Genomic DNA, 23849 nt, shown 5'->3' with positions numbered 1-23849 from the left:
CCAGGTTTATCATGTCCCTTCTGGCAGGGGTAGGTTATCCTTGGCTTCAGCTGAAATCAGCTTGGTTTTAAGGGTTTCTCAGCTATCCTACACAAGACTTCCCTGCAGCTGAAGGTTCCATGTGCTGCCTGCCTGTTTGGCTGTGGATGGTGAGGGCTGGGAGCTCAGGGCTCAAGAGCTGCAGTGAGAAGCTGCTCAGAGAAAGGTCAGATCTGACCCAAGCTTGTGATACTCTCACAGTGACCCAGCCAGAGTAAAGGATGAAGCAAGTAGCACTGTTTGTGGGCAGTGGAATTGGGTGCTTTTTGGATAGCAGTGCCAGTCCTTCAGCTGGCGCAGAGGGGAGCTGGACTGCTCTCCTTGCCCAGCCCAGGTTGTTGCCTCCTGTGGTGGCCTCAGTTCAGCTGCCACTTTGGCTGGAGTTTGTTTCATGGCACTGAAAAGATGGAAGAATTGAATTTGCTTTTGACTGTCTGCAAGTAGGGTTTTTAATGTCTTAATGCTACAAATTAATTAAAAATATAGGGAGCATCTGAAATCCAGAAAAATGCTACAATTTAATTTAAAATATAGGCAGCATCTGAAATGCAGAAAAATGCAATGTGTCCGAGCTGATGTCAGTGCTGAATGTGCTGTCACTGATTGCCAGGAAAGCATCTGATGAGGTTTTGCCAGCTTAGTCTCCAGTTTCCAGGCACACCACGAGTTTGGACTGTGTGGATAGTCCTTTCTAAGCAAAACACAATGGACACGTCCCTGGGTTTGTTCAGGGTTGCTTTCTAAGGGCATTGTCCTCACTGATTCAGACTGAGTAAGATATACTTAGATATACTTTTTCTAAATGTTTGGGGTGGAACTAGCAGGGGGAAAGAAGACATTCTGCATATCTTGTAATGTTTACTTAGTCTTGCTTGCCTAGCTGATGTAAAACCCCTCCCAGCTGAGTTTTGACACAACAAATGCATCCATGGAGTTTTACTAGAAATGCACTCTGCTGTTCCATGAAAATTTTAAATCCAGTTATGTCAACTGTGTGTGAACACAAGTTTTAAAATCCTGGTCTGCTGGGAGCCATTTGGAGCTCAGAGTGTTACAGTGCATCAGAGTGTGCCATCAGTAACAAGTCAGGATTAAAGATGAAGTCTGCAAAGAAACCACAGCCAGTACCTCAGAAAGATTTCCCTGCCAGCCAGGTGCTTTCAGGGCTGTCTCCCATCTTAAATCAAACATCCCAGCATCCATGCAAACCTTGTACATCACAGCTCAAGATGTATCCTTGCAGGATGACGTCCTGTGTTTCTGTATTGTAGTGTGTGAGGCAGGGCTTAAAATATTCTAATTGTCTGCTATGAAATTGCAGTTTTGTTCCCTGGAGTAGAAAAGTGAGTTTAAATCATTAATACCACAAGTCTCAGTGATGATTATGGAAATGTTTGCAAGTGACTTAATCAGTATAGTTTGTCTGAGTGGCCCATTTTAATATTATTGCACTGATTAAGTTTTCTTAGCTAATATGTGTTTCATTTCCAATTCAATTAAATGAGAATCCCCTTCCATTACATGATATTACAGTAGTGCCCTAGTGGGGCAGGAGCACACTTGGTATTTTCAATTGATACAGATTTCTTCATTATGCAGTCTCATGGTGCTCAATGGAATCAATGAGAGCTGAAATTAAAACTGTAGAAGTTGCAGCTGTAAATACACTGTCCCTTCCTCTACCCTCTTTTGGCAGCAGGCTGAGAATTTCATTAGTATCAGTTCATTAATTACATTGCAAAGATGTTTTCAATAGATGCTTGCTTTTGACAAAATTTTAGAAAGACTGGGAAGGATTTTCCCTGGATTTCTGTATGAGCAATAGTCATGATAAGCAAAATGTAAGTTGCACTAATGTGCCTTTTTCTTGTGCTATATATCCTCAGTTTAGTTTTTAAAAGCACTTTTGTATAACCTATCGTGGGATGTATTAACTGGAGTAGGGAAGATTATCTGCAAATGGCTTGTGAAGGAATTACGTTCTTTCGTGTGAGCCAAACCTCCTCCTTTTATGTATTATTGAAGAGAATTGATTGAGCTCTGATATAGTAAAAAATGATTTTATAAATACCTCTCTGGAGTTAATTTCCCATTGTGGGAGATGCAGAGCTGTTGGGGCTGATTGTGTGATCTTTTCCTTGAGAGCTCCAAGGTTTCTCCAGCACCCAGGCATGGATGTTCAATGGCAGCTACTCTCATGTGCAGAGGAGCTGGGAGGAGCTGCAAATTCAAATTATGAATTTGCAGTGAGTACTCAGGATACAGGATAAATCACAACTTCTAAATACACATTGGTGTGTTCATAAAGAAGACAAGTGTGCGTGCCAAGCTGAGACTGGAGCTCTCCACGCCCATTTCCTCCTGGATCGTGTTAGCCACAGGACTGGCAAATGAAGCACACAGGGTTCAGTGATCTCCTGCTTCCTGTGGGTGGCTGGTGGCTGGCAGGACAAGTGTCCACATCCCCTTAGGGACCTTGGGCAGGTTCACTGTGACAGCCCCTATCTCATTTCTCTGTTGTTGTGCAGCTCCATGCAGCCACGTGTCAGCTCATGCCCTCTGCTTGCACACACAGCCTGTCTAAAACACTGGTTTTATTCAATTATTATAAGTATTTTAATCTGGTCATAGAGAATGTGGCTTTGTGCATTTAAGACATAGCTAAAATATATATGGATATAAGGGTAAAGCTTTTTTATTGCTAAATATATGCTTTTTATAAACAAGAAGTTGGATTTTTTTTTTAGAATATAATAAATATTTTAGCATAGTTATTCTGGCTCCATAAGTGCAATGAAAATGTTAGCCTTGGCATATCAATCGCACTTTACAGATGACTGTAATTTCCTGAATGTCAAAACTCCAAATTTCTCTACTAAGCAAACTTTTCAGTGGCAAAATAGATTGCCTCCATAATATATCACTGTGTGCAAGAAAAAATGAAATCTTTATGTACTGTATTATGAATCAATGAGGCATTAAGATTCTTGGAAGGGTGAGTGGACTCTGGAAAATGAAAAACTGCCACTATTCCATCTCTGTAAACAGCTGCTTTTGGAGTGCAGGCTTTGCAAACCTCGATCTTTGCCACCGCAGAAATATCAGTTACACGTTGAAACTAATTCCTGCAGCAGCATTTAAATGGGGTAAATACTGTTGTAAAGATCTGATTTATAGCAGCATCCTGTGGTTATTCAGCAGCTCTGTTGCAGTGGCCTCCTTTTTGCTTTGGGATATCTGCCATGCTTTTTAATGAATCCGTAACAGCTCTGTGATTGGGGCCGTGCTGTACCACTCCTGGGAGATGTGTGTGGTGTGGCTCCAGGAGCTCCAGGGGACAGGGACAGCTCCTCACACCAGGATAGGAAGGTGCTCCTGGCACTCTGTCGGTGCCAGAGCTCAGTGTTTCAAAAGACATCGCTCATACCTTAGAAAACCTGAGTTTTCTTAGTGTGCATTAAGAGCAAAATTCAGCTCTGCCTCTGTTTAAGGGATAATCACCCTAAGCAAGGAAGGCACTTTCCAAAGCCAAGGCCTTGCTGCTGAGATCTCACAAATTCAGTGTCACCTGTGCTCAGGTTGTCATCCAGCACGATGGAGGCATGGCACACACTGATCCTCCTGTGACCTTGCTCCTTTCCTTGTGTTTTACCTCCCATGTTTTACCTCCACACCACTGCTGCCTCCATCCTGATGCCTCTGTCATATAACCAAGCTCATGAGGTGGGAAGCTTTACTGCTCTAGATGGGCTGTGATGGAAGCTGGATGTTTCCAGAGGGCAGCTCAGTCCTTTATCCAGCAGGTCAGGTGGCTGGGATGGCTCTGGGCCCCATTGCCACCCTTTCCCATGCCAGACTCCAGGGCGGAGGCAGAGAGTGGGAATGGCACCAGCAACTGAGTCACTCTTCTGTTTGCGGAGTCTAAAAACAGAAACTTGCTTCTCGTTTTATGCACTGCTGAAAAAAAAAGTAATTTAAAAGGTCACTATTCTTGCTGAATTGGTTGTGAGCAGGGGTGTCCTGCAGAGATCTTAATAATACAGGCAATTATGAAATTAATACCACTCTGGCAGTCTGCAGGGCTGCTCTCCCCTCTGCAGGCAACACTGTGGACAATTATTTTGTGCGTGAGGGTAGTTGGGAGCATGTGTGTGTGTGAGGCTGCATATTTTTTACTTGTTTAAAGCCTTATTTTCATTATCTTTGTTTGCATATGCCATGCCTGCACATATATGAATGTGTACCTTGACCTGCTAAATCGCTGCCTTCCTCTGTGCCTGAAATGCTTTTTTCCCGCAGATCTTTCATTTTTGGTAATTTCACGGGCAATGATGGGCTGATGTAATTGCTGTTCTTGAAAAATCCAGCTCCTTTTTATGGCTTTCTCTGGCACTTCTCCCCTGCTGCCGTTGCTGTGGGTAGGCTGCTGGCTTCCTACCCCCACCATTAGTGTTTCTAGACAAAACATCTCTGTGATTCATTGGGTGCTGATAGAAGTGAAAACATAATGATTACTTAGAGGAAATGTAAATTTGCATTTGCTAACAGCTTTAATTCACAGTCCTGAAATACTTATCTCCTTTCCTTCCAGGCCCTTTTTCAGAGCTAATGCATTATTTGCTTCTGCCACCCTGAGACCCAGAGTAAAGGAATATAGTCTGGGTAGTCTGCAGAGGGAAGGGGTGTTTGTTCCTCCTTCTCTCCCTCCCCATAATCTTTATCCATCACTTCTTTCATGAAGAAGGGATTTGTTCATCTAGATTTTACTGTACTTTGAATTTTGGATGAGGTGAACCTGGAAGCTTGGTTTCATTTAAATGCCTGAATATAGAGAGGTCTCGTAGGAACAAGTATAGCCAGCCCAGGGTGCAGCTGGGCCTGAGCTGCACTGAGGTCTTTGGGGAGAGGAGAGAAGGGGATCAGTCCTGTTCCAATACCCCTGCTCCATGGTCACCTCCTTGCATGAGCTGTGACAGTGCCAGGGGAAGCCCTGGCATGGGCAGCCAGGCTGCAGATCCACATCCAGGGCATGGAGGCAGCCATGGAACGGTGGGCATGAGATCTCCCTGCAGCTCAGGGGAACTCAACAGCCCCCCTTGCTCCTCTCCCACTCTGAGATGGGGTTTGTTGCTGCTGTCTGTGGGGCTGGGAGGCCTTGGAGCAGAGCAGCACTCTGGGGAGCCCATGGGCCATGAATGCATCTCCACTGCTGCCTGTGCCATCCACATCACTGCTGGGAAGCATCTGGAACCAATCTAGAGTGGATGCAAACATTTGATTCCAGCACTGCCCAGTAAACTTGCCAGATATTTTGGCCTCATCTCTGTGAGTTGTGCTGCAGGAGCAGCTCTTGGCAGGGAAGAGGTGTTCTCATTTTGGGGGGAGCTTCCAAGCAGGGATGGTTGAGGCAGGAGAGGCTCTCACAGGATGCCCACCCCTGTCCTTCTGATTGTGTCTCTAGGTGACAGAGTTTGTTAAGAACCAGGATGAGTCACAGTATCAAATGAACGCTTTGCCTCTCTCTGAGTGATCTCCAAACAGATGCCTGACTCCAACAAATTAGGCAGCAGTGGTATTTCTCTTGGAGGAACAATTTGTGGTATTAGCAAATCAAATTCTCAGTGGGCCACTCTTGATGGGAATTAACCTCAACTTCTGGGAGCGAGGCACTCGGCGCCCAGCATGGCATAATTGAGTTTGACTTCTCAGAGAGATGTGGTGGCCATGATTGATGGGCTGGAGACCCTCTGCCAGAGATTAAAATCCATCAGCAGCTTTGGAGCCCACAGGGAGGGTTCCTCAGAGCACAACAAGGAATGTGAGACTCACACCCATCGCGTTCCTGACCTTCCATCATGGTCTGTGACTTTGCTGTCAAAATAATCCTGAGCAGGGTCAAATAATCCTGAGCAGGGACGTTTTCCAGGTGGTGTGGGATGAGGGAGAAGTGCAGGACATGCCTGTGACAGAGTTTCTCAGTTTCCCCACAGCTGCTGGGAGCAGTGGAGGAGAAGGAGATGGGATCTCAGATCTGTGCCACAGTGTAGGAGCATCTTCCTGTGGTCAGATGAGCTGAGACAAGTTGCCATCTCAAAAAAACCCTAAATTGCTCAGCTTTTAAAAGAATGAGTATGTGGCTACTCTTTTATAAGCAAGCTCTCTAGATTTTTATTCAGCAGCATGAGCAGTTTGTGTGGAGGGGGGTAGGACATGGATGTCCTTGTGCTGCTTGCTGGCTCTGGTGATTGTGCATTGTTTCTGGTGCTGAAGTGCCAACCCTATGATTATTTTTCTTTTTCCAGTAGCTCCATCCTTAATCCTTTGCATCATATGCAGAATCTCTGTTGCAGGGTTTTAGTTTGTTTTATTTGCATTTCTGCTGGCACAAATCTGGTCTATCCCTTTGCCCCTGCACCTTCAGAGCGAACTTTTCTTTCAAAATATCCACCTCCACCTGGAGCAAAACTTGGTTTCACACTGGCCCATTAATGTACTACAAAGTCCATGAACTGGGGAAAAAAAACCCCTACAGATTTGGAAACTTAACAAATTTCCTTGCCTGCCCCATCTCCACTCAAAGAGATGGAGGCATTGTATAAAATTGCCTCCGATTCACTGCACAAGCCCCTGTCTGTGACTCCAAACGTCCTAGCCAGGCTTGCCATCTGGCTGAGCTTGACCTAGATACAAATGGGTGTGTTTGAGCCAGCTTAAAGCTTGGCTTTACTTTTGCATGGTGAATGGGACTGCCCCAGTACTTTCCCTGGAAATCGTAGCTGTGCTTCCTCAGCCCTGTGCTGAAGCTGTGTTTTCCTGCCTTAGTTTGCCCCTGGGAACAGCCTGTGGGGGAGATGGGGATGATTCTGGGGCTGCAGTGCTCCCTGTGCAAAGGCTGCAGGTTTCTCACCCTCAGTAACCTGCAAAGCCCTTCTTACTGCAGCCTCATTTCTCAGCAGAAATGGGAAAAGGTCACTCAGTCCCTCACCTACTAATCCACTAATGGATGTAATGGTGAGTGCATGTTCAGCTTTCAGCTCCCCTCTCCAGTCCTTACCTCATAGTTCCATCAAGCCAGGCTCAGGTTTCCAGGCTGAAGCCATGGCAGCTGCCAACATCTGACCTCTAGCCTCCCTCAACCTCAGCAGGCCATTAAAAAGTGGGGCAGCGGGGTTGGGCTGAGATGTGCTCTGACTTTGGGAGATTCTGACCCATTTTGATGCATAATTAGAGTTCCCTGCCCCTCACCTCTTTAGTTCTGCACACAATGAGCCCCCTGAGCACTGTGGTGTGAGTACCTGCATATCCCTTCTCTGGCAGCTTCTCCAGACTCTGAAATCTCTGGCTTTACTCAGTGTTGTCATCCCTTGGGGTTTCACAGTTCCTTACTTGAAAATCAATATTTTTTCTTTTTTTTTTTTTATTTTGCAATTCAAAATTTGATGCAAGGATTCTTTAAAAAACAGATTAGGTTGAAAAAAAGGGAATCTGATTCTGCCCCAGTGTTTGGCAGAGGTGGGGAAAGGGCTGGCAGGAATGGACACTGTGACCACAGGATTATCCTTGAAAGCAAACAGGTGCAGCATGGGGAACAAACTCAACATTGTGGGACTGTTCAGTCCCCGTGTTCCTCAAGGAACAGCACTGCTCAGGGAGAGACCAGAAGCAAGTCCCTGCTTTGTGAGTTGCCCTTGAGCTCCCTCTCTCTGCTTCACGGCCCCCCAGGTGCATCAGAAAAGCCACGTTCTGGTGAGTGCAGCTCTGAGTTGGGAGGGATGATTCACAGCAGTTGGAGCTCTACCTGCAAACGTGTTGCTTTGGGCTCTGAAGCACATGCTTCAAGGAGCAGGCAGGAGCTCAGCACTCCCTTGGTAAGGCAGTAGAAAGAACAAGCTGTTACCTACAGAGCTAAAAATAATTGCAATGCTTTAAGTTTTCCTCAGTTGCAGCAGAATGATGCTCAAAGTGCTGATGGCCGAATTCATCTCTGGCACAGCTCTGAGTTGAGGATGCATTAACGCTTTTCTGACTTTCTGAAGCTCAGTTCAGATGAACACAGAGCAGCACAGCTGCTTTCCTGGAGCTGCCATGATTCCTAACTCAGAGGAGAGGCTTGGGGCAAAAGCTGATGTTCCCAAAAGGGGCAGTGCATCTTTTGGTAACATTTTAATAGGCTGGAGAGAAATGCATAAACTGCTGAGATTGGCCCAGCAATTGACAAAGCATCTCTCCCTAAGACATGTCTTCTCATTTTCTGAAAGCAGGATTCATCTGGAAAATAACAAGGTGGAATAAGTAACAGCTGTGAGCCTGTTCCAGCCAGCTGTGCTTAGGCCAGGGAGGATAAGGGCCCTGCCTGGGCCATCCCATGAGTGTCCCTGCCTGGGCCATCCTGTGAGTGTCTCTGCCTGGCATCCTGAGCTCAGGCTGCTGGAGTGGCCCAGACAGCTCCATGCTCACTGCAGAGTCCAGTGAGCACCTTTGCTCAGCCTCATCCCCCCAGTGTCCCTGGACTGCAGCATTTCCCTGGCAGGCACAGATGGAGGTACCTGCCCAGGTGAGGCAGCCCAGGCTGACAGGGCTCTGTTACAGCACAGCCTCTTCCCTCAGCCTGAGTTTTTATTCATTCTTTTGGTTTTTACAACAGCAGCCAAGGGAGACGCTTTGTCACCGCCTGTGACCAAGGAGCACGAAGGGAGAGTGGCTGAAGAGCTTGGGCTGTAATAAAACGCTCACTGCATCGATCTTGGCTCAGGATTTGTTGCCCTTCTTGCATTAACTCCCCATCGATTTCTGTGATGACCTTAGAGCACACAGTCTGCTTGGCCTTCTCCTCCAGCTGGTAGCTGGATTCTCAAACATATATGTTTGTGAAACATATATGTTCTCAAACATATATGTCTGTGCCTGCACCCTTCTCCCCTGAGCTGAGCTGCTCATGGCCCAGCTCCTGCAAGGGGCTCTGGGGCAAGCAGGGCTTTGCTTTTGTCCCCACGGTCATCAGAGGTTTGTTGCTGTAGTTAATGTAGAGGTTAGTGCTGTATGGTTGGGTCATTATTTCAGTGCAGTGTTCCAGTAAACTAGATCCAAGGCTCAGGAGTCCTGGCAGAAGGTAAACAAAGTGCTTAGGTTTATCCCAGAGATGTTCCATTTCCCCTGCTGGGGATCCTGACAAGGCTGGGTTGCTGCTGCATCAGAGGAGCCTGAGGCAGAAGCATTGTCAGGGACAGCTCTGGTTGAGGTGGTGCTCATGGAAAGCCCTTCCTCTTTGCCAGGCTGGGTTCTCCAAAGCTACCAGAGACCTGCTGAGATAAGACAGAGCAAAACTCTCCCTATCTCTGCAAGGGACAGTGTGGGGTTAGCAGCTGCCACTCACTCCTGAAAGTGAGCTTTATTCTTGCTCACTCTTACCCCCAGCTCTCACAGTGAAATTACTGAATGGCACTTCTGTGGATAAGGACCTTCCTGGGGGTTGTGGTGGGGACTTTTGCTCCTTTTGCCTGTGTGAATCTGTGGCCAAATCCCTCTGAGCAGAGGGGTGGTGCTGATTGTGGTGTCCCAGCTCCAAGTGTTGAATGCTGTTTTTTCCAGCCACTGATTCTGTTCTGGGCTCATTGGTTTTATTTGGCTTTGCACATTTATTGTACTTTCTACTTACTTAATTATTCATGAGTGTGGATGCTCTAAATAGGAAGAGGAATGGTGATTCTCTAGGTTTCCTTTCCCTGTGCAGTTGGATCCTTTTTGTGCTTGTGATTCACATTTTAGTCCGTTCAAAGATGATTTTCTGTAAAACATTGACATCTAGTGGCTTTTCTGCCAAAGGAAACAACAGGGAACGAAAGTTTGACTTCAAGGTGACCAGTCACAATGTCACTTGAGAAAGCAAATTAATGTCCTTCTCCTCCTTGCACAGCACCAAGGACATGGCAGTCACACCCCAGGGGCTCAGGGCTCCTGGGCACACACTCCTTGGTGTCCTCCTCCCGGAGGAGTGGCCTTCCCTGCAGCACAATTTGCTTACTGAGCTACTTTAATTCCATTTGCTTAAGCAGATGGCTGATATCCTGATGGTGTTCCTCCAGCATCATCCAGGTGAGGCCATGGTCATGTTAGTGGAGGTTCAAAGAACCGTGTCCATCCTCAGGCTGTGATGGTGGATACCATGGTGTTTGATGGTGGATATTAATGTGCAGCCCGGAGTGAGCTCTGGGTGAGTTCTGTGGTTGAACTTGCAGCTTTTCCAGCTGGTGGCCTGATGGATTTCCAGTGGCAGGGTGACCCCCACGTGTGCTGCTATCCTGTTGCTTCAAACCAAAGCCAGAACCTCTCTTGAAAAATGTTTTCTCTTACAAAATGCTGTAATGTATCCTTTAATTTCTTTTTAGTCACTTAGCTCTCCTCTCTCATCATTTCAGTCCTGTATCAGATGAAGGCAGTAGAGTAAAACAGGATTTTATATGGGCTTTGCCAAAGTACTTGTTAGAGTGGAAGTGGTTTGGGGCTTCTGGGCTCACCCCATTGATCTGCAAAAGGAAAGGTCCTGTAAGAAATACCTTCCTCAGAAGTGTAATGCTGCTCTGGGGCTCGTGCAGCTGAGACCCACAACTGCTCATCAGGAACACAGCACAGGCAGCTCTTTGCTGTCTGTGGAAACCTGTCAGTGCAGCTCTGTGGTACAAGGAAATTAAAAGAGCCAGGGCTACCTGTGTCCTGCTTGGGTCATGGCTTACATCTTGGGAGATACTTCAAGTATTCTCCCAAGGTCTGGGGCAACCATCAGTTGTAGCACCAGCAGGAGGGTGTTACCACAGAGACAGCCCAGCACAGAGGGGTCTTGGGTTCCCTTGGCCTCTGTAGAGACACCACCAGGTAACAGCGACAGCTCTGTGTGTGTGCAGGTAGATGCAGCCCCTCACGCTTCCCCCAGGGATTTATTGAGCCGTCCTTCACCCTGTGGAGGTGAACTCACAGAGGAGCCTGTGCAGCAGGGCTGCTAAAAGCCTCTTAAGTGCCTCTGCCTGTTTGTATCGATTGTGAGCGTTAATGCGCTCTGTGCTGGAGACACACGGGACTGAACGCTCTGTTTTCCTCTCCCCTTGGCAGGAATTTCTACTACATCACCATCCTGCGTGACCCCGTGTCCCGGTACCTGAGCGAGTGGCGCCACGTGCAGCGCGGGGCCACATGGAAGGCGTCCCTGCACGTCTGCGACGGCCGCTCCCCCACCACCGAGGAGCTGCCCAGCTGCTACAGCGGGGACGACTGGTCGGGCTGCTCCCTGCAGGAGTTCATGGACTGCCCCTACAACCTGGCCAACAACCGCCAGGTGCGCATGCTCTCCGACCTCAGCCTGGTGGGCTGCTACAACCTGTCGGTGATGCCCGAGGAGCAGAGGAATAAGGTTCTGCTGGACAGTGCCAAGGAGAACCTGAAGCGCATGGCCTTCTTCGGCCTGACCGAGTTCCAGCGCAAGACTCAGTATCTCTTTGAGAAGACTTTCAACATGAACTTCATCTCGCCGTTCACGCAGTACAACAGCACAAGGGCCTCCAGCGTGGAGATAGACAAGCAGACTCAGCAGCGCATCGAGGCCCTCAATTTTTTAGACATGGAATTGTACGATTATGCAAAAGACCTGTTCCTGCAGCGGTACCAGTACATGCGGCAGAAGGAGCACCAGGAGGCGCGGCGGAAACGCCAGGAGCAGCGCAAGATCCTGCGGGCCAAGCAGGCGCACCTGAGGGAGCAGGGCGAGAACAGCTCCAGCACTGACTACACGGGGAACGTGGAGCGCTGGCGGCGATAGTGGGGCGCACCTGCCGGGCAGAAAACGAGCAGAGCCCGAGCCAGCCTGCAAACCCAGTGATGCTTCTCGAGGGTCTGAAGCAAAAAGAGGTCAAAATGTTGCCTTTGCAGTTGCCTTTGCAGTAAATGTTGTACTGTACGTGGAACACTTAATCTTAGCGTGTAATTAAATTGTTGGTTTGTTGGGTTATTTATGAAATACGGGAGCCGTCTCGGCTCATCGGAAATGTTTGCTTGGACATTTATTTAAAAGAAGTGAAAGAAAAAAAAAATCCTTAAATTAGTTATGAGTACAAAATGGGATGCTGGAAAATGTTTATGATGCTCGGCTGAAATCTATCTGGGAAGCAAACTCATTTCCTAATAACGAGCATTTAGCATACTCTCACAATACAGTATATGAACAAATCCTTTTCCTTTGATTTTATCTTAATTTTATTTTAATAATGTGTTTTCAAGGGCACCAACTGCTTATGATATTTACCAAGTTAATGAGTGAATGATGAAGGGAACAGTAAAGGTCTAGAAAAATTATCGACTAGTTTTATGTATAATATTGGCTTTTAAAATGAATAGAAGTAATTTCTCTAGCTATATAAATATTTAAAATTTTAAACTTTTTCTACCTACTGCTGTTTAGAGTTTTAAGCTTGGTCTATCTCATATAAAAAAAAAAAAAAAATACATGCATACTTTTCTGAACTCAATGCCAACGTTATAAGACACTGTTTCCAGAATTTTTCAGGGCAGTATGATTTTAACCATTCTGGAAAAGTTACAGCACATTCTCATATTTGTTTCATAAAGCCTTCTCCAAGTTATAATCCTGTGACAGTGTCTCATTTTAAGTCTTTCTTACCCATTAGAATACATAATGCTGAATTTATCATTCCTTAATAATTGGTGGTATAAACTAGATGAAATTATGTTGCTGATATTTGTGTAGTGTCTTTAAAAAGTCATAAAACTCTCTAATCCCAGCAATATTATAAAGAGAATTGCTCAATGGAAGTAGATTTGCACTTGAATTAGGATTTACTTCCAGTAAATCTTTGCTACACCAGATAAGAACAGGGCTTTTTTTTTTTTCCTATGCTCTTGAGCCCTTCATAGCGATGACGGATGAGGACTGGGAATGAGGGAAGCCAGTTTTTCCATAGCCATAGTTAGAGGGGGAGAGGGAGGTGTGGTGCATGGGGGGCACAGTTTGCTCCCCAGCAGGCTCTGCTGGGCTCAGGGTCAGAGCTGGAGCGGGATCCTGCAGCCCTCCAGCCTCCCCGAGGCCCACGGGACAGCAAACGTAGTGTGAGGGGCTCCTACAAATCTCTATGCAAAAAAAAAAAAAAAAAATACAAACCTCTGCAAGGCTTGGGCCAGACTTTCAGCAAGCTGAGCACATTTGTCCTGCAGTGCTGCCGAGCTTGGCACTGAGCTGCGAGGGCCCTCTGCGGCCCCGGGGACACGATGCTCACGAGGCTCACTTGCACTGTTGCCTTTCACCTGTAAGACTCTATACACCAGGAGGGCAGGGGGGGAGGAAATGAGGCAGAAGGCTTTAAAAACATCTTAGGGCTCCATGCCTAAGTTACCTGGAAGTGGTTTTACATCTGATGATGTGTGGCTGCCTGGGGGCAGCAACCCTGCCAAGGGCAAGGGGAGAGCAAAGCAGCAGCAAACCAATACCCTGCATTAGCAGCTTTGAGAAGAGAATAACTTCATGTACAGCAATTTTTTTTTTTAAATGAGAACTGCAGTTGCCAATATGATGTCTCAGTTGTATTTTGGTTTTCATGGGGGAAAATAATTTGCTCTTGAAACTGAAAGGCACTGCTGTAAACAGGACTTAACTGTGGGCAAGCTGGAGGCCTGTTGCAGGAGGTGCATCTTGTTTTTATGCTGTGGTGTGCATGGTTTACAGAGACTAGTTGCATTTTCTTTGTGTATACTGTTTATTGTATATAGGGGATGTACGAATATAAGGATACCATTTTGTCATAACCATATCAAACTCTACTGATTTCCACTGTAGACGCTGTCTTATTGTGTAGATTTACAGGCCAATCCACTGACTTTGATTGTGTCATTTAACAATAGAACTGATAAATAAAATTTAACTACAGACTTCTGATTTTCATGTGATTATTTCTTTCTCTGACGATGTGCTGAGAGCTGCACAGTTGAGAATGGATGGTAATTCCAACATGAGTGAAATAGCAGTTGATAGCAAGTATGTGAATTTGAAGTCATAGCTTTTCTGAATTGTATTTAAACTACAGCTTTCAAGGGCAAAACCACTGGGATGTTGTCTGGTTCAGGAGTTACTGCAGAGGTTTCAACTTATGAGCAGCCCTCAGAAAAACAAGCTGTGGTTTCTGGTGATTTTAAATAGGATTGTTAGTGGTCTGAAGCATTAAGGAGTTCTTTCTCTTCTGTGTACATATATGTGTGTGTATGTATATGATTTATTTTTATCCTTTATGAGATGCCCACCCTCTATGTTGACTCTGGAGGATGCTTCCTATCCACTGATTTCCAGTGCATCCCACTGTATCCCTTCTGGGGACACACAAAAAATTGACAGGGACACTTTCCACTGTCCCAGGTTGCTCCAAGCCCTGTCCAACCTGGCCTTGGACACTTCCAGGCATCCACAGCTTCTCAGAGCAACCTGTGCCAGGGCCTCACCACCCTCAGAGGGAGGAATTTCTTCCTGATATCTTAGGTATTTCTTCTGTCTTTCAGTTTAAAGCCATTCCTCCTTGTCCTATCCCCCCATGCCCTTGTCAAGACTCCCTGTTCAGCTCTCTTGGAGCCCCTTTAGGCACTGGAAGGGGTTCTGAGATCTCCCCAGAGCCTTCTCCAGGCTCTGGATACCCCCAGCTCTCGCAGCCTGTCTCCAGAGCTGAGGTTCTCCAGCCCTCTGAGCATCTTCTTGGCCAGAGATGCCACAAAGACACTTTCTGACAGTTTGGATGGAGGCATTTTTTCTTGGTGTCTATAAAAGGCCCACAAGTTTGCCAGGCTTGCAGCAGGACAGTTGTCATGAAGGTGTGCACGGGAGACTTTGCCTTGATCTGCTGGAACTCTCCTGTGAGGACAGAGCTGCCCTTCTCCTGTGGGTACCTGCAGGGGCATCCTACCTCTGTGAGGCTTTCTGAGCCCTGGGAGCAGGGGTGGAGGGGTCTGCCAGCAGATCTGCATTGACTGGCTTTATTTAACAGACAGGTCTGTTAGTGCACTGAGAGGGTGCTGCAGGGGCTGCTAATGGGATGGAGGTTGTGTGAGAGGCCTCCCTGCAGCTAAAAAAGCACCCAGCAGTGAAATTGGCATTAAACCAATTGGGGTTGCCTTTTGAGGGGAGTCATTTGACAGCTGAGAAAACTCTTACTGCAGGAGGGGAAGGATGAGGGAGTGGGGGATGTTTGGGCAGACAAACTTCAGAAGGTGAGGAGCTGCAGCAGTGAGTCAAGAAGCTCTCAAACCCTCTGGTGAGTTTTGAAAAGCCTGGAGACACATTAAGAAAATTCTTTGGAGCACTGAGATGCCTCTTAAGTTTCCAGGGATGGAAAGGGATGTCAGCACCTCTGGCACTGCCAGCACCACCTGGGCCAGTCAGGGTGGAGCCCAGGGCTGTGAGGAGATGGTGATGGGCACTGCTAAAATTCATGTTAAAGAGAAAGTCTTGGTTCCTTTTGCCCTCCAAAAACTTGGGATGTTGGTAACTGTGAGACCTGTGTGGCCTTGCAAAGGGCTGTATTTGGGTCTTAAAGTGTGGGACTAAAGCTTTCCTAAAGGGTACCTGGTATGTAAAGGCTGTTGGGCATGAACTGCTCTGCTGATTTTTGTTAATGACCTTCGCATCCTCTTTATATGGCAAATGATGCATTTTAGATGCATAATAAATATGCTTTCAGTTATGTTATTTTTGAGTGAAAATGAACTAATGGGCTTGTTTGTGTAGTTTTTAAAATTCACCCATTATCCAAAATATCAGAGCCATGGGTAACACCTGACATACCAGTGCAATTGCTATTTCAGCTGTTTCTGCTCATGACGAGAGGAGAAAAAAACCTGATCCATCTCCTCTCTTAAATTTGAGCCAGAATTATCAGGTAATTGAGGAAACCTGTCAAACAAATGCAAACCTTGAGCTGCAGCCCTGAGCTGCCAGGCTGGCCCAGTACTGCAGGGAGGCACAGAGAGCAGCTCTGGGTGGAGAGGGCATCCTTACAGAGACATCTTCTGCCGGAGAGGTATTTTCCAAGCAGGTAAATTTAAATCTTCCAATTAATAGAAATCTCCCTGTCTCCAGAGCATTTGGGAGGAGCTGGGGGTGGTTTGGTATTGCTGAACCCTGCTGGGGTGGCAGTGCCTGAGAAGGGAGAAGTGGAGAGTCCTTCACAGGTGGGAATGGGGATGCTGGGATGGGATTGTGGGATCTCCTGCCTCCAAAGTGGATGGAGCACTGCCAAAGCCAGCAGTGATGTGAGTGAGGGTGGCTGCAGGCTCTGGAGGGAGCTGACACCGTGTCCTTCCTGCCCTCCTGGCAGCTGTGGCTCCAGGGAGGAGCAGCCTGCCAAACCTTCCTGAGCAAATAGCCCAGCATCTGAACTCTTACCTATGAAATTCAATTCTGGGTTTCCTAAAGCAATCTCCCTGTTCCACCAGCCTCATCAGGGAAGAGTGTAATTTCATTTAATCCATTTCTTGAGTTCAGAGTGAGCGTTGCCATCATGCTAATATCACTGCTCTGCCATCTCCAGAGACAGGCTGACGAGTTTGGGCCTGAAATCGAATTTAGCTCTGAGCTTCCAGAGGATCTATCAGCCAAATTACCCGTGGTCTCTACCCAGCAGCTCTGTCATGCAGTTTAGCTCTGTGAGGATACGTTAGGGCAGGCAGGAGAGGTTATATCGCTTTTTGTTTGGGGAGCAATGAAATGCTGAAACAATATATATGCAAAACAATCAAAATAGTTATAGTGAGAGCTGAGTGTTCATTTTCAGGACACTACAACCACTGCCTTTTGGTATCTCAGCTATTTTAATCTGTTCCCTCATATGACTGCAAATAAGGCTTTCACTTGATAGGATGTGCACAAGCAGTTGTGGACATAAACCTCTATATAAGCTAGAGATTAATGTCAAATATATGTATTTTCTGCTGGGCATTCATGGGCAGAGGGATGCACATGGGTCCTGGCACAGCACTCACTTGAGCCCTCATTCTGATAACTGTCTCAGCCCCACAGTGTCAGTTGGTGGCCAATGGCACAATACTTGTTTTGCCAGTGAATAGCAAACTCTCTGATACATGAAGTTTGGGAATTATGAGAATTATAGTTGGAAATTGATAAGTTTGGGGGATGTTTATACCAAAGGAAAGGTGAGATTTTGGAATAGCTCTATGGTTTGAGGTTGTCAGCTCACACTTCATTGTCCCTCTTTGAAACTACATTCTTCTTTTAAATGCTGTCTGTAGATTGTAAAGGCAATCTGTAATGAGCTCAAATGATGCAGAAGCTGAATGAAACCTTTGATTTCAGATTAAATGGTTTAGCCTGACTTGGGATAAAAATATTGTGACCTTTACCTTTCAAAATATCCCACAAATACAAGATGCTGGGTTTTGGGTGGGCTGTGGCTGTAAGGGATCTCTCTCCCCTTTGCTATCATTGCTTGGTATTTGATACAGCAGCAGCTCTGTAATGTTATTAGTATTAGGTGAAGCACATGGAAAATGTTCTTTTGTGCCACGTAAGCAGGTGAATAGGGGGGTTATGCCTCGTGGGAGATGTGATCTCCACAGGGGGAGATGGGAATTTCCCCTCTGGGCATGGCAAGCTGGGAAGAGTATTAATAGACATCATTACATTAGAATAATTGCTGTGGAATCAGCAAGCGCGTACATAATCTTTAATGCCTGGGAAATCTCACACAGTTTCAAAATAATTAAAAGTGGGATTAATCTAGATGCCAGACAACGCCTGCCTAATTGCTAATGAATAAAGCTGTCTGGATGGCTGCAGCACCCTCAGCAGCAGCAGCCTCTGGAGTCAATCCCCTGCTAATGGGTCCCTGTCCCTGTCCGGGCTTGGTGAGAGCCCACCGGGGCTGCCCTGGGAGGAGCTGCTGGGGATGGGACACAGGGGACAGGGGGCACAGCCCTGCTGGAGCATCCTTAAGGTGCAGGTGTGCTCTGCATGTGGCTGAGAGCTGACCCCGAGCCAGCCCCACAGGGATCTGGGGACAGAGAGGGTGCAGAAAGCAATTTTATGGCTGGGTGAGAAACCACAGCTGGGCAGGGGCCATCAGCAGCAGCTCCCATCCCAAACATCAGCTCAGAAAACCCCTCCTGTCCAAAGCCCAGGCTGGCTGTAGCTGGTGCTTGCTCAGGGCCCACAGCCTGGGCCAGGCAGGAACTTCTGCTCCCAGGAGCAGCTTCACAGTTTTCTATATAAAACCGTGTATTGGGCTCTTTGTGTATTAATAAATACACAAAGAGCCCAAATTCTCCGTGCAGGGAAGGTGCTGTGGTGCAGATTGCCCCTGGGAACACAGGCTGTGTGTCCTGGTCTGGGCTGAAGCCACCACATCCAGATGGGCCCCAGGTGCCACTGCCTGGTGCCCGGTGTGCCCATGGTTGTTTGCAGACACCAGCCACAGATTTACAGTCATTACCAGGAATTTTGTGTTCTCTGAAGAAGTACCACACCTGGGGTAACTCCTGCTGCTGGACTGAAGGGCAGGAATTCCCTTTCCTCCGTTCCCAGGGCTGGTGATGATGTGGAGTAACCTCTGCTGCTGCTGGGAAGTGCATTTACTGCTGCTGCCTTTGCCCCATTTGTTGTAATCCTTTGAGGTTTTCTTATGGACATGTGTTTATTTTGATTCAATGGAAAATCACATGGTTGGCCCCTCATATCAGAGGGGTTAATTCCTGGGGTGCACAGATGGATGCAATGAGCAGGTCTGGGGGTATTGCTTATTTATATATATAAAAGTTACAGGTGCTTCCTGGAAGTAATGAATTGAGAATAAAAAGTAGTGATATGCTGTATTTTTAAAATATGTTCTTAAAGTACAAATGTATGGGAATAATGAGGAGGGAATCACAGAACTGATTCCCTCAGGTCCTGTGCTCCAGTGCCTGAGCTTGCACAGGGAGGACTCGCACCTGGAGGTGGCCCAGGTGGTGCCAGGCCCCACCATTGCTGGCAGGCAGCTGATCCAAGAGGTGACACACGGGCAGCTATTGCCAGGAGGAATGGTGGAGAGCTCTTACCCCGGCCAAGGAGCCTGGAATGTGAAATGTGACCATCATTCTGGAAATCACTTAAGGTTCGTGAGCTGTGAGCTGCTAATCCCCTCCTCAGCAGCCACGTTTGGGACCTCACATCTGGGGCTGCTCAGGGTGGGTGAGTGTGGGCACAGGGACGGGCAGTGCCCGTGGTGAGTCCTTGTCACAGCCCTGTGCCCCTCTGCCCTGCCCTGGGTACCACTGCTCTGTTTCAGCTTATCCATTCTGGGATTGCTCACAGATCCTCAGCCCAGCCAGATCCTGCCCTGGGAGCCCAAATGCCCCAAGTTCTGCCAGAATAATGCTGCCTGCTGGGGCTGCTCTGATGTGCCAGGGAGGCACTGCCAGCACCACCCCAGGCAGGGGGGAAAGGTTGGCAGCAGCAGCTTTCCCAAACAGTCCCTTCCATCCTGTCCTCCAGTTCCATCGTGGAGAGAGCAGAGATTATAATTAAGGATGTCCTGCCATCCTCTGGTGCCCTTCAGAGCACATTGTGCCCCGTGGCTGCCTGGCCATCCGTGCCCATGGTGTGTGGGTGGCTCTGCAGGGTCCCTGTGACTCACCCATGGTGCCACTTCCCCTCACCAGCTGCTCACACCATTGCAATGCTGCCTTTTTCTTTTTTTTTTTAATTTGCTTTTATGGCCTTGCAGAGAAAATGCTGCATTGGCATCAGTGTGTGCAAAGTGCTGCCTGCAGAATTCCCAATCCCTTCCAGGGCATTTCGGGATGGCACTGCCAGTCTGGAAGGAGTCGTGCTGGCTCTTTGTCAAACATCACATTGATTTTAAAATTACTCTGATGGCTCTTTAAGGCAGTGCACTTTTTGTGGCCTTCTGCATTTGTCATAGCTGATCTCTCCCTTTCTCTGGAAGGGCAGAGGGGTGGCATTATCTGGTTTGGCTGCATTGATTTTCTGGGAGTGGCAGGTCAGATTTTGGATGGAGAGAAGATCAGAGCTGAAATGTCAGACTCTGCTTTTTCCCAGTGGTGCTCAGCTCCTGAGCAGGATGGAACCCACAGAACTCACTGTCAGCAGAGTTTTTCCTCCCAAGACACCTGGCTGGTGGATAAGACAACAGTGCTTGGGCTGGAGGTTTGTAAGGCACAGACCATGAGCTGTGGTAAAGTGGAGTCAACATACTCCTGCCTCCTCCTTCTTTGCTGAATCTGCCAACCCACGCCCTAAATCCTCACCCCTTTGACCTGGCTGCTTTCCTGTCACTTCTGCACAAGCAAGAAGGCCAAACCAGAGGTTGCAGAGGCAATGATAGAAATTAGAATGTAAAGGTAAGTCATTCTGCACACTGCAGGACAGCCTTTCCATGAGAGTAGCTGCAATCTCTGTATCTGTAGGCTCAGCTGTTAATACTGTAAATGAAGTACAATGTTTTTCAGATTACTGAATCATTGTCAGTAGAACAAGCAGGCTGCCAAGGCAGGAGATGACAGAAATCATTAATTTTATATTTCTAGTTCATGCACAAATTTCTGAGTGAGGGTGATTAACTGCTGGAACAAGCCACAGAGGGGAGCAGGGGATCCTCCAGCTCCTGCTGTCCCCAGATCAAGGCTGGCTGCTGCTCTCTGAGGGACACTTGGGCCAGATAAAGTTGCACTCTGGATTGTGGAGGGAGCCCACCTAAAGTGCAGAGGCCAAGTGGAGACAATCCAATCATCTCAACCACCCTTAACACTTGTGATGTGCTCTTAGAAAAGGTCCTGCTGCTATGTGGGCTCTGAATATTCATGGGTCACTTCATTCTGTGCCCTTAAGGAAATAGCTGGCACCAGCTCTGGGGCAGTGGAGCTGTCCCCTGTGCCTGTGGGATGGTGCCAGAGCTGCCAGGTTCTGTCCCCTGCAGGATGCTGTGCAGCCCCAGAGCCTTCCCTGGAAGGGACACCCGGGCATGGAGAGTGCAGCACTCTGCATTGGGGTGGCAGGGAGGCTGCCCTGGGCATGGAGAGTGCAGCACTCTGCATTGGGGTGGCAGGGAGGCTGCCCTGGGGGTGACAGCGTGGCAAAGCTGCCTTCCATCAGTCAGCTGCATGACAGAGCTCTCCTGCTTTGCAACCTGTGACTATTTTATATATTGGTCATTTATATACTGGTTATGATAGAGGCCAGTGGTCTTCATCTGACCCTGGCACTGCTCATCTTCCTCACAGACCTTGTGTGGGAGTTGGGTGCATCCCCTGCAATTGCAGCACCATAGCTGGTAAATTGTTCTGATTAATTCTCAGGGCAGATAGTAATTAAGCAGGATGCACCTTGGATTTGCTTGACCTAAGTGTTGGGGTGTGGCTCATTTATTTTGCTTTGTCTGATGGTCAGCCTGGCTCCTCAAGGGAAGGCTCAGCATGCAGGGAAGCAAAGAAAATGCGGCCAGGATAGGAGGGGACTTACGGAGCTCATCTCAAGGTTGGCCTTCTTGTGAGACCTCAGGGAAGAGCCCATTTCCCAGGGCCCCAAAGCCAAGGATGCTCCTTGCCTTAGGCTGTTGTGTGAGGAAAACTTTCCTGCTGATCATGGGGAGCAGAATTTGGTGTTCCCGCCTGCCAAGCAGCAGAGATGCCTGGACATCACAACCCAGCCTGACCTTGGCCCTCTCCCAGTGCCAGGATCTCTGCCCTCAGGGCAAAGTTCTCCCCTCCCTGGCCCCATCTGAAGTCCAGGGGAAAAATAAGCATTTATTGAAAGGATTTCTATGTGCTGGCCAAGTTCTGCTTGGTATTCAGAAGTGAAAGAAAGTAGGAACCGTAATATTTACATCAATGCTGATTTAGGCTTTAATTTAGGCACTATAATGCAATCTTTCTCTGGACTTTAATAGCTTTCCTATTATTTTGCTCCACAGCTACTTGGAAATGTGAGCTCCTTTACTACGTGACCACTTAGCCCAATAAAGGAGCTGTTTACTTTACACATTGGTTTGCAGGCAGCCTCCTGCAGGTCTGCTGGTGGAGGCTGCCTTTGTCCATGGCTGTGAGTATGAATATGCATAATTAATAAATGTTATTTGCTGGACATCTATTCCTGAGTGTCTCAGCTCTCCTTGACCGAGAAATTCTGTCTCTTTGAGCTCTAATGAAAGGTTTAGACTTTCTAATTTATTTTCTTAGATTAGTCTCAGAAAATAACCCTATTATTCTAGAAGGTAGATCAGTCCCTGAGGAAGATATGAATAAATGAAAAAGCAATAGGGGAAAAATAGGCCAGAGCTGCTATTACAGAAGAGTCTTTCTGACCTTTTAATTTTTGGTTCAGAAACACAGGAAATCAAACTGTGAGCATGCAAAATTCAGCCAGCTGCTCCTGCAGCCCCAGTAGCTGTTTTTCTGTGCAGGAGTGGCAGAATTTCTCCTAGAGCAAACATCTCCTCTGGAAATACATTTTAAATGCCTGTTGTATTAAATCTGTTTCAGGTTGCATTGAGTGCACGAAATTCATTGTCTGTGTTCAATCCCATTTTGGGTTGTACACACTAGAGGGAGCCATGGAAAAACCAATCCCCAGCTGCTGCCGGGCTCTTGCCGTTCTCCCAAAGCCCCGGGCCCTGCCTGCTCCTGTCCCTCCCCTGGGGAAATTATGGGTGTCTTCGAGGAGCAAACCCTGAGGAAAAAACCAAAAAACAAAAACAAACCAACCAAACAAAAAAACCCTGTATGAGCAGTTAGTTGAAATTAAAGTGCATTCCTTGAATATGCTGGTGTTGGTTTGATTTTTAGAAGGAAAAAGGCATTTATTTCAATATATATAAGTGTTGCCTTTTGAGATGGTCCCAGGTTAGGTGACCTTGATCCTTTTGGATGTTGCTCTGTATTCCTCCTCCCCACTGAAACATTGTGTGTACACCCAGGAGATGCTTTTACACAGTATCCCACTCTCAGGAGCACAGCCGTTGTTGAAGGTATCCAGAAGTCAATTAAAATGTTTCAGGAGACAGGAAATTATTTTTGCAGCTCTGTTTCATCCGAAAGTCCATGTTTCTCCTGCTTCCCAGATTTTTGTGTGCCCACCACCCACAAATTCACCTGATCTCTTCTTGAAGTCCCCTATGATCCCAATATTGATTCCCAGAGAGGGGAGTCCTTGGGGCTGGGGGAGAGGGAGCTCCTCTGTTTTCCTTCTGCCTGAGCCCTCTTTGCCTTGGGAAACAGGGAAAGGGAGCTCCCAGCAAAGTCCCAGACTCTGGCAGCCTCCTGACCCCCCATTTTCCTCAGCTAAGTGATGTTTGTTTATAAGGCATGCTTTAGGATAGCAGATATTAATTTTTGCCTCCTTTGGGAGCTGGTGATGCAATCTCTGAGTGCTGATGGATCCTTGAGGAGGTTAATGCACTGTGCAAGGCCAGGAGGAGCCATGCAGGCACTGCAAGCCCTGCATTTTCACAAATAGTGACTACTTGCCCTGGCAGCTTTATGGGAGAGAGTGGGGCTGTTGGTAGAACAGAATCAGAGCAGGGATAAGAGAATTTAGCCCGTGCTGTTGTTAATGGTGGCCACAGCTCTGAGTGTGTGAAGCCCAGATGATAACAGGAGCAGGCTGTTTGCTTTGCTGCCTTACAGCACAAGAGCAGCTTTGTTGGGGCTTTGATGAGCTGTCTCTGCTGCAGCTCGGGTGCAGGCTGCTCTTCTGTCTGCAAGGAAACATCAGCTCTGTTAAGGCAGAAACGTTTCCCTCTGAATGACAAGAAAAGAAAAGC

At 47.4% G+C, this 23849-nt stretch overlaps 1 protein-coding gene and 1 long non-coding RNA gene across 2 annotated transcripts in view; both read left to right on the top strand.

Annotated features, from left to right (window-relative positions):
- The window catches only part of HS6ST2 (heparan sulfate 6-O-sulfotransferase 2), a 125594-nt gene extending 111629 nt beyond the window's left edge, over nucleotides 1-13965 (top strand). The window contains exon 2 of the mRNA XM_058814116.1: nucleotides 11143-13965. Coding sequence (XP_058670099.1) covers nucleotides 11143-11845 — 703 coding nt within the window. The 3' untranslated portion in view covers nucleotides 11846-13965. The remainder of the gene's footprint in view (nucleotides 1-11142) is intronic.
- A 2099-nt stretch (nucleotides 13966-16064) lies between these two features.
- LOC131564120 (uncharacterized) lies at nucleotides 16065-22846 on the top strand. Its single transcript, XR_009275359.1, has 3 exons — nucleotides 16065-16112; nucleotides 22002-22129; nucleotides 22570-22846. It is a non-coding gene; the product is annotated as an uncharacterized LOC131564120 (long non-coding RNA).
- Nucleotides 22847-23849: the final 1003 nt, after the last annotated feature.

Source organism: Ammospiza caudacuta, chromosome 14 (genome assembly GCF_027887145.1).
Source record: "Ammospiza caudacuta isolate bAmmCau1 chromosome 14, bAmmCau1.pri, whole genome shotgun sequence".
NCBI lineage: Eukaryota > Metazoa > Chordata > Aves > Passeriformes > Passerellidae > Ammospiza > Ammospiza caudacuta.
Note: the sequence above shows the minus strand (reverse complement) of the source record. Positions and strands in the feature narration are given on the sequence as shown.